This window comes from Branchiostoma floridae, chromosome 2 (genome assembly GCF_000003815.2).
Source record: "Branchiostoma floridae strain S238N-H82 chromosome 2, Bfl_VNyyK, whole genome shotgun sequence".
NCBI classification, from domain to species: Eukaryota; Metazoa; Chordata; class Leptocardii; order Amphioxiformes; family Branchiostomatidae; genus Branchiostoma; species Branchiostoma floridae.
Genome location: NC_049980.1, coordinates 25899032 through 25908474, shown reverse-complemented (window position 1 = coordinate 25908474; position 9443 = coordinate 25899032). Strand labels below are relative to the sequence as shown.

Sequence of the window (9443 nt, the reverse complement as noted above, 5' to 3'; positions counted from 1 at the left end):
AAAGGGGCTTCGGCTTTCCGAGTGACGTCATTACGACCTTCAGCGTTCAGGCAGCTTTTCAGTTTCAAAATTGAATTATCAATAGTACAAAGATATATTACATTGTATCATGCATATCTAGGCTTTTACAAACGCAGACGTTCAGTTTTCTAACTTATAATACTGAAAGCATCAACATTCAAGGTCATTTCTTCTCTGAATCATTTTCAAATTTGGAAACTAACCAAGATCGACTATCAGAGTGGTAAAGATGAGAGAAAAAAGACCGATCGCGCAAATGAAGGCCTCATTTGCATAATTAAGAAAATACTATGATTGTCATACCACAGTGGTCGATGACGGGAATTTCCAACTTTCTGTGTTTAGAATTAGAAGTTGGCTAACTTTAAGTGAATATCATTAGAAAAAAAATCAAACAAATCAGGGCCTCATTTGCATTATTAATGACAGGCCTCTTTGCTTTCATACTTTTGAAGAAAAAAACTTTGTGTTGCTTTGGTAGGGAAAAATCATCAATTGATATAACTTGTGCGAGTGAGTACCTTTATGGTACGGCAAATGTAAAGGCATACAGGATACATGTGTACATCATTTGACGAGGGTATGAGTTCGCTGAACTTTACTTTTGTTTGCTTTGATGTAAGATGTAAAACAACATTATATCACAAACGTCCCCATTGGCTAGACCTAAACTAGCCTGCTTGCAACATAAACTATTAAGGAGGGTGATGAAATGCGTCAAACTTGCTACATTCAACTTGGATTTTAGTATAATAATGACAACAGCGTCACATGAATATCGTCATCTTTTAATTTTTGGACAGATATCTGTTTATTTACCAGTAATCGACAATCCGCATACTTGACATAATGCTGGCAGTTGTGGTAACCTAGCCGATAAACAAATGTTCGCAAAAATATGAATTTGACAATCATATGATATGGGAGATAACTTAACCTCTGATTCAAGATTGAACCGTTTTTATCGCTATGTGGCAGCACTCGATATCTACTTTTCTATCAGTTCATGTAAACACAATGTCATCACAAGCTATGTGAATTATGATTTTGACCCTTTAAATCTGACATTTTTAGCACTTATTGATATTATTGAACTTTTTTTGCACAAGCACAACATGTGCATAAATAGATAATCCCGTATGTCTATATTGTTTGTCATTACACTGCAACTTCGACAACCATCGCCCGTTATCATTATCAGATATATCAACCTTCGACAATCGCTTCTTGGTCCCTTCATACGTGACATTGCATTGTAGCTGATACGACGTTAATGAGCTGAATTCCGAAAATAGATACCATCGTCAAGATATATATCTGGGCTACGTGATCTTCAACACGAAAATACATTCAATGCCACGCACTAAGGCAACCACATCTATAACGTTAAACTATACTCCGTCTACTATATACATATAATCCGAGTAATGTGCGTGGCTATTCCTGCAGCATTGTTGCGCTAGATTATGGAATGTTTTCGAAAATAATGATATCTAGTGATCCAGGAGGCTGTCTTCTTCCCCAGCGGGGGTGGGGGCGGGCTTGGGGTCCTGTGCCCCCGGCTGGACGGACTTCACCTGCTCGGTGACAGGGATGCCCGAGCCCGAGCCGGACACGGGAGGAGTCGTGCCCACGGTGCCGTACCCTCCTGGTCCCACAAGTAAGGGATCGCCAGCAATGCGGTCCTGGAGTAAAAAGACAAATCAGAGAAATCACTTTCATGTCGAGCTGAAGGCATCTTATGATAACTATCAACAAATGCACATTTCTCAATCATCAGAAGGAGAATACTGTAGTTTGGAAAGGCTATAGCTAGCTCATGACACGACATTGTAGTTAGCCTGAGGTCATAGACTTTCCTTGACCCTCTGTTAAAACTCTGTTTACCGGCCTTCTCCCATGCAAGAAAATCACGTCACCGGATGCGTCACATGATGGAAATGTTACAAAACAAACGTCATCATGCACATTCGAAAACATAACTTCCGACTCAGTATGTTTGAATTTGGAAATACGTTATAGCTTAGAAGATGACCACAATAAACGCTCTTTGCAATACAGCGGGCAAAACAACATCTCTATATTGGCATATTGTTCCTACCTTGAAATCCTCCTGCAGTAACATCTCCTTCTGCATGTACCCCAGCAAGAAGCTGGGCACGAGCAGGGAGATGGCGACCGTCACACCGCCCAAGCACAGTAGAATCAGGCCCGTCAGCTTACATGCATCCAGTTTGTCGTTCAGATCTGACGCGCTTGAATCCACCACTGGCACGCCGCCCAGGTAGCCCACGAGCTCTGGACGTTGCGGGATCAGGTAGCCGATTAAGATGGCGACGACGCCGAACGCAAGGAGGCTGAGCCCGCACACCATCGCCAGCTTGCAGAAGATGTAGGTTGAGCGCTTCGGTTTGGGGTTGATGAGGTAGCGAAAGTCATCGGAGATGTAGGGGTTGTCGTGAGGATTGGAAGGGTCGGGCCCTCCGTACCCGGCACAATCTTCGTAGAAGCGATGAAGGTAGGAGCGGACCCCGAACTGAGGCGGGCAGGAGTAAGAGGAGGAGGAGGAGGGGCCGTCGGTGTCCTCCGCCATCTCGGTGGTCTCACGCTTTCCGGCTGAAGCGTTTGGAAAGGTGCACCGTCCCGAGCTCGGACCCTGCTACAACGCGCAGTGTCGTCCCAGCCTCTCCACTGAGCCCCCTGATTGCGTGGCTCCGGCGTCAGGAGTTCGAGGGCCCGCTAGAAAAGATGGGGAATCTGACCGTGCGTGGGAGGCAAGGACAGATACGGCACATTTTGCGCTGCGCGGTATATAATCAAAAATTCAAGCACGTCCACTTGTTTGTCAGGAGATGCCTCGTTTCCAGTTCAACACTTTCGCGCCACCGATACATAAAGCATACGGAGTCAGTCCAACACATTCCCACGCGGTCAACAGTGACGACAAAATGTCATTTCACTGTATCAGCCCGTGAATGACGTCAATATAAAATGTCTTAGAGTGTACTCTTCCTGTAATGCAGAACATGATGAATGCGAAATTAAGGATATCTCCGCTGGGTTTGATAACGTCTATTCCATGCTCAGCACCAGCGCTGTACTCATAACTTCCGGCAATTGGTATCCTTTACAAAACGCTGACAAAAAAATGCGGAGACATATGCCGCCAAACACTGTGCTGTGTACGCATTTTAACAACTGAAAGCCATAGTGCCTTGTACTTGTCTCAAAGCTCTATGAGCAACAGGTACAGATTTGATCCATTATCGCCATAATCAGTAGGACGGCCCATGTAACTGTTATTTAATAGCTTCTCGCTGATAAGCTGACATTTCCCTTTGCGTGTATAACAATAATCGTAGTCGGGTCAAATAGATCTCTCCTTGGTGCTGAATAAACATCATCTAAATTGTCCATCATTAGTTAAATACTTATATTGATTCTTTACCTCTAACGTTAATGTTAACGCTGTTGGTTCTACATCAGAAACAGTTGTCCTAAACCATCATTTCTGTTTTCATACGTATGTCGGCCGCAGCCTAATGTCGCGTTAGCGCAATAATACACCGCAAACACGCAGTTATTCCCCTACTAATAAGTATGCCCACATGCACCGCAGAGTAATCCACGCAGCGGGATTCAAAGTAATGACTTATGCCGGATCTAATTACAGTGATTGTGAGGCCCAGCAACAAAACAGATCAGTTTTTTTACTGTCATGATCGCTAACTAAATACGAAAATAACATATTCACTTGGCCTTGGCATGGAAATACTCAAAGATAAACCACCAAAGGTCCTATGCCACGAGAATCGTGAACAAAACATGCTTATGTCTTTGGGTAAAACAAATAGACCGTTTCGTTGATGACGACAGCGTTCCGGCTGAATTTGACACGCAGATGATCTGAGTCAAGAAGGGCTGCTAATCAGCCGCGGGTGCTGGGCTCTGACGACAGTACTTGCGTCATCACCCTGAGAACACTTATTGTGTCGTTTTCGCTTTCACGATGTGTTTGACGAGTACTTAAGGTCTATTAGATTCTAGTTCGGGGCAGGTTGGAATATTAAATTAGTCGATGGGTGCTTGGCGTTTTCGCCATTCTGGCGGCAAGCAATCCTCCCGTGGGGATGGAACAAACCACCTCCAACATTCTGACACCTTGGACTTAGTAGGGGTAGCACATTTTACGTACCATTCTTGCAAAAAAAAATCTTTACAGTAATCCTTACGAGTGACTTGATCGATTGGTTGATTGGTGTAAATTGCAGCAGGAAAGAAGAAAGACCGAGTGAGGATTGAAGTTGACCGTACATGATGTTGAACTAGCTATACGACCGATCATTGGCTTTATTGGCGAAATATGGTAAGAGGAGGGAAAGGGGATTTCGGGATTGAGTGGCCCATATATCAAATACACTACACTGTACTACTTCGTATTGCTAGCTGATAGCAAAGTAAGATAGATACTAGCAATGGTATCAGAAAAATCCATCACCATATCTGATTTAGCAACATAACAGAGCTCATACGGAATGACATTGAAAGCTTTCTTAATTTATACTTTCGATGATATTTCTCCTACTTTTAGTGTCTTTAACTATGTTAGGTTGTAATTCAAAGACTACTAAGAATTTACTGGATAGAGATAACATTAACTAAAATTCCACCTGATCACCTCCACCGAGGAACTGCATTGACAGAGATCTCCCATGCAACACCTCTCAGTATAATGCACTGCTGTATATCTAAACTGTGCATACCCAAGAGAAGCTGCACCAGAGATCTCTCCAACGCACCGGCCACTTATTCACAATTTCAAAGTGGCAGATACACGTATCCTGGTGGATGGTAATGGAGGTTATACTATAGACAGATCACACTGCTGATTCATTCTGCTATTTGACACAGGCTTTGAACACTTTTTATTCATTTCACAGATAACATTACAAACAGTTTTTACAATATTCTCTTCTGTTATACATATGTACAAAATATATACACTTCTCATACAGGGCATATTTAATACCATGCATACGATGCATGGATGACAAAAATATTCTACACCTAATAATAGATACTTCATGATATAGACTCTAGTATGCACAACAGCTTTTGAAATTTGTTATTATGAAATCTGGTCCAATTAAATGACAGTACAGTATGTGCATGCTGATGTATTTTGCAAAGGATGTACTGTACAGAAGAAACCTGTTCTGGTACATATATGGCAGCTCAGCTCCAAAATAAAGAATGTTTGCCATGGTTACTTCAGCTGTATGGCACCCTGTTTTGGATTTGTTTTTCTCAAAAAATTCTATTCAAGGTAATGGTGCCTTCACTTTCAGTACCAGACAGCACACTTTTTAATAGATACAGATGTCTAATTCCTGACAGAATTTAGTTCTATTATGGTACATCAAGGTACAAAACTCATTCTACCATGACACATTTTGATGGACCAACCTGAGTATTACAGCCTATGATGCAAAAGTGCATTCCCACCAAGTCTAACAATTTCTATTCAGGAAAAGGATTTGTTGATACATTATCTTAGCTGCATGGCATCTAAAGAGCTTTGCAAGCATGTATGCTTCAGTCACTAAGTGGGCACCCATCTTCCATATGTGTTGTAGATGAAGGACTGCTTGCCTGTCCCTTCTGGATGGTAGGTGGCTGTGGAGAGAGTACAGTGTTGTATGTTAGGCATTGATCAAGGAATTCTGTACAACCATACAACAACATTAACAGCTTTTGGATAATAACCAGATGCCATTTACTTCTACAGATTCCCTCAAGAACTTCTACCTTGATGTGACATAGAGTAAGGTTGACTCCTGAGAAAAAGGTACAGCCATACAATTTCTGTCTGCTTGTTTTGCATTTCTACATGTTAGGGTCTCTGGCCAGTGACTGGGATTGGTCCATATCAGTAACTCCTACAAGATTGTTAAAGGGCCTGAGAAAGACTGACCTGGTCCTGGCTGGTCTCGTTCTTTCCCCTTGAATGTCCAGCGGCTGGTGTTGGACACAAACATGGAGCTGGACATGTAGTGTTTCTGCGGACCTTTGTAGTTGACCAGGTTGTAGGCCCCAGGACCCGGGTCAGGCATGGGGTGGGGCAGGGGCATGGCAGGGGCAGATATACACAGATAGTGCTTCATCCTGGAGGAAAACAACCTCTCCAAATTAGTACATTATATTATAATTAAAAACATCATTTAGTGTAATAAAATTCCCTTGTCCTCAAATGCAAATAAATTGCTTGTCCTCAAAACTTGAAGGACTGGATCAAAGAAATCACATCCTTAGATGTCTTTATCTTATTAACAACAGAAGAGAATACTTACGGAAATTTTTGTCCTAATCGTTTGTCAGCTTCCTCAAAGGGACGATATTCTCCTGGACCGGGATTCTTTTGGGGAAGAGATGGACATAGCAAATTGAAATGTCCATTTTTCTTTTTCTATGGAGCATAAATCATCAAAGACAACCATCAAAATAATGTCAAGAAAAACCATTCCAATGAAGTGATCAAAACTTTAATTGTACCTCATTCAGGTTAGCTTTCCTCATTCTATCTGATGTGGACTTGAAACTGGAAAACGGGACTTTGACACTTTGTTTCACCTGATGATCATTGATGTCATAATGCCCTGAGGAATGAGAGACAGACAGTTAGAGGTGTGTCAAGATATCATTTCTTGGAATCATATGGATCATGTCCATCACTTTTCAGTCAAGTGTTTCAAGCTGGAGCTCAGCAAACGTAAAGTAAGTAAGTAGATGAGTTATCAGTCATGTATATTGTATTTCAGGCTTACATTGACTGATTTACACTGTAATACCAACATTTCAACTTCTTAAGAATTGGACAGAGAACTTACATGGTGCAGGCACTTTTGATTTGACAATTTGTATTCCTTGTGGGGGTGGTCTTCTTGTTCTGAAGAGGGGAAAAAACAGCTCATGTAAACAACTGAGCAAGTATGTGCTTCATACCACATGGTCACCACATCACCATACATACATCAAAATGTCATATATCAGTAATCAACTATAGAAATTGGATTTACTCTTTCTTTGGGGAAAAACTCAAGACATTCCTAAAGAAAGTTTATGGTCTCCTTTAATATATACTCTTACATAAAACACCAATTCCATTTTTTTCAACACAATTCTAATAAAGACCTTTCAAGTAAATTTCAGGGTAAAGAAAAAAAGGATCTATCACTTACGTCGACTTAAATGATGCCTGCACAGGTTGGCCATAGTTTTTAGCTACGTTACTTTCCACCACCTGAGGAGCAGAAGATAGCATACAACATTAGATTTATATTTCCATACACCAAAGGCACCTGGTAAACTCTAAACAAATGTTTATGATCAAGCACTTGGATTTGTTCATGATCTAAATGTACCAAACATTATGGTGAATTATAAACATCACCTGTTCAATTTGAGTCACCTAGATTTATACTATGTGTAAACAACTAGATGGAGTGACTAAGCTACACAAGTCCAGGCAACATTCTACCTTATTACAATGTAATAAAATGCACGGTCACACACCATATTACCAAAACTTCAGCTAAACGTTATTTCCCTTACAGTGTATGTATTAGGAGCTGGCTTGTAGTCTGGTTTCTCTGTGCTGACAGCTATTGGTCTGTGGAAGGATCCCGTGCATCCTGCCTTGTTAAAGTCCCCCTGGGTCCTCAGCAAGGATGGCAGGGCATAAACAGGGCCGGGGCCAGCCGGGACGGTATGGGACTGTTTCCTCTTGCTCTATAAACAAACAAAAAAGAATGGCATTTCAAGTAAAGGTGAAGTGTTCCACACAGCAGCAAGTGGAAAACACATAAGTTGGAAGCACAAAGAGAGATGGAAGAGAAGGGAAGCACATGCAACCAACTACTGACAAAGTTAAGCGGTTAGAGAGACAACAGTCACAACAACAAGTAAAAGTACAAATATTACCAATACATTCATCTACATTAAGGAGCTATCATCTTGATAAAACCTCCTTGTCTACATCTATGGTATGCTGAGCAAAGCTCCACACAGGACATTACACTCAGGGGGTGAAGGTTCATGACCGTCATCTGGTCAAGCCTGTGGTTTGATTGTTCTGACCACAGGTGCCATACCAATGTGGTCAATATTGATCACAAGTCCATAACAATATATCTGTATTAAATACCTTGGAAGCAAATCCTCCAGTGCCCTTCTTGGAGAGAGATGTACTTGTGTTTTCTAGTGTTCCGTGCCTCACATATGATCCAGGCCCTGGTAGATCATTCTGAGTGAAAAAACAACAACAGAATGAACTACATGTCATCTGTTACTTTAAAAAAAGTGTGATTGTGAACAATATATCTGATACTGACAGCATCACTCAAAGCATTGCACATTCAAAATAACTCATAATTGATGTCAGTCAAAACAGTCAAAACGTGCAACAAGCATTCACTTTGAGTGCAAAGGGTGACATGCAAAACAACAATAAAGATGACATATTAACAGATCTTACCATGTGTTCGTCATGATTGAACCTTCTTGATTTGGCTCCAAAGCCCTTCTTGTCAGAATTGTCTGAAACTATTGTCTGGAATTTGCTTGGAATGCTAGATGTGGCCGCTGCAATTCCATGACCTGAAGTAAAGATTTGGGACAATTATAATTCATCACTTAGGCATAGCCGAATATAGCCTGATTAAATCTCGCTTATAGCAGCCCGCCCAACATCCGCGGGGAGGGGCCAGTTACAGCCCTGGACAGCGGAGTTTGTGTTACACAGACTAAGCCGAATAACAGAACAAGAGAATTAATGGTTACACCTGCAGTTATAACAAGTATCCAGATTATCTATTTTTAAGTTGCGTTATGCAACTGTCACGACTTTTGCTGTTATCGAAAGCAAGCACCAAGCAAATTGTATTGTGATCAACCATTAAATACTGTCAGAACATTCCCACCCCCTCCCCCTCATCTTATTACCTGCTCCAGTCAACTTCTATCTGTCATGCTTCAGGGTAAAATGCGATCACCATACTTTTCTGTGGTCTCCCCTGTTTTATATTCTTAAATTACAAACCTTTGTGGAGGCGCCCTGAACTTCTCTGGCTGTGAATTCTCCGTACATCACCTTGATCAAAACTTTTCACACTGTCCGCCATGATTTCTGAAACTTGTTGACGGTGCCTGACAACACCCGGAACCCTTGAAATCCCCTAGCGACTGACAAAATAGACCCGGAATTGTTCACCTCACCAAAGGAAAATACCCATAGATACATTCATAAAAAGATAACCGTTGGTAACAACAAGATACAAAACATTAGTGTTCTGATCAAAAAAGTATAAAACAAGTCAATATCAATTTCGCGTAGTACTATAAAACCACCTCAATGTCCTTGGTGA

General features: G+C 41.4%; 2 protein-coding genes across 2 annotated transcripts; both read right to left on the bottom strand.

The window, feature by feature from the left end:
* Positions 1-793: 793 nt before the first annotated feature.
* On the bottom strand, positions 794-3124 carry LOC118403904 (neurensin-1-like). Its single transcript, XM_035802767.1, has 2 exons — positions 2123-3124; positions 794-1706 (listed from the first exon to the last, which is right to left on the bottom strand). Exons 1-2 carry the CDS (start codon positions 2612-2614, stop codon positions 1515-1517), a joined length of 684 nt encoding a protein of 227 aa, XP_035658660.1. The 5' UTR covers positions 2615-3124; the 3' UTR covers positions 794-1514.
* Positions 3125-4917: 1793 nt separating this feature from the next.
* LOC118403896 (O(6)-methylguanine-induced apoptosis 2-like) lies at positions 4918-9398 on the bottom strand. Its single transcript, XM_035802755.1, has 10 exons — positions 9119-9398; positions 8555-8676; positions 8225-8323; positions 7633-7809; positions 7260-7321; positions 6909-6967; positions 6574-6677; positions 6372-6436; positions 5996-6186; positions 4918-5697 (listed from the first exon to the last, which is right to left on the bottom strand). The coding sequence occupies exons 1-10, from the start codon at positions 9198-9200 to the stop codon at positions 5624-5626; spliced, it is 1035 nt and encodes a 344-aa protein (XP_035658648.1). The 5' UTR covers positions 9201-9398; the 3' UTR covers positions 4918-5623.
* Positions 9399-9443: the final 45 nt, after the last annotated feature.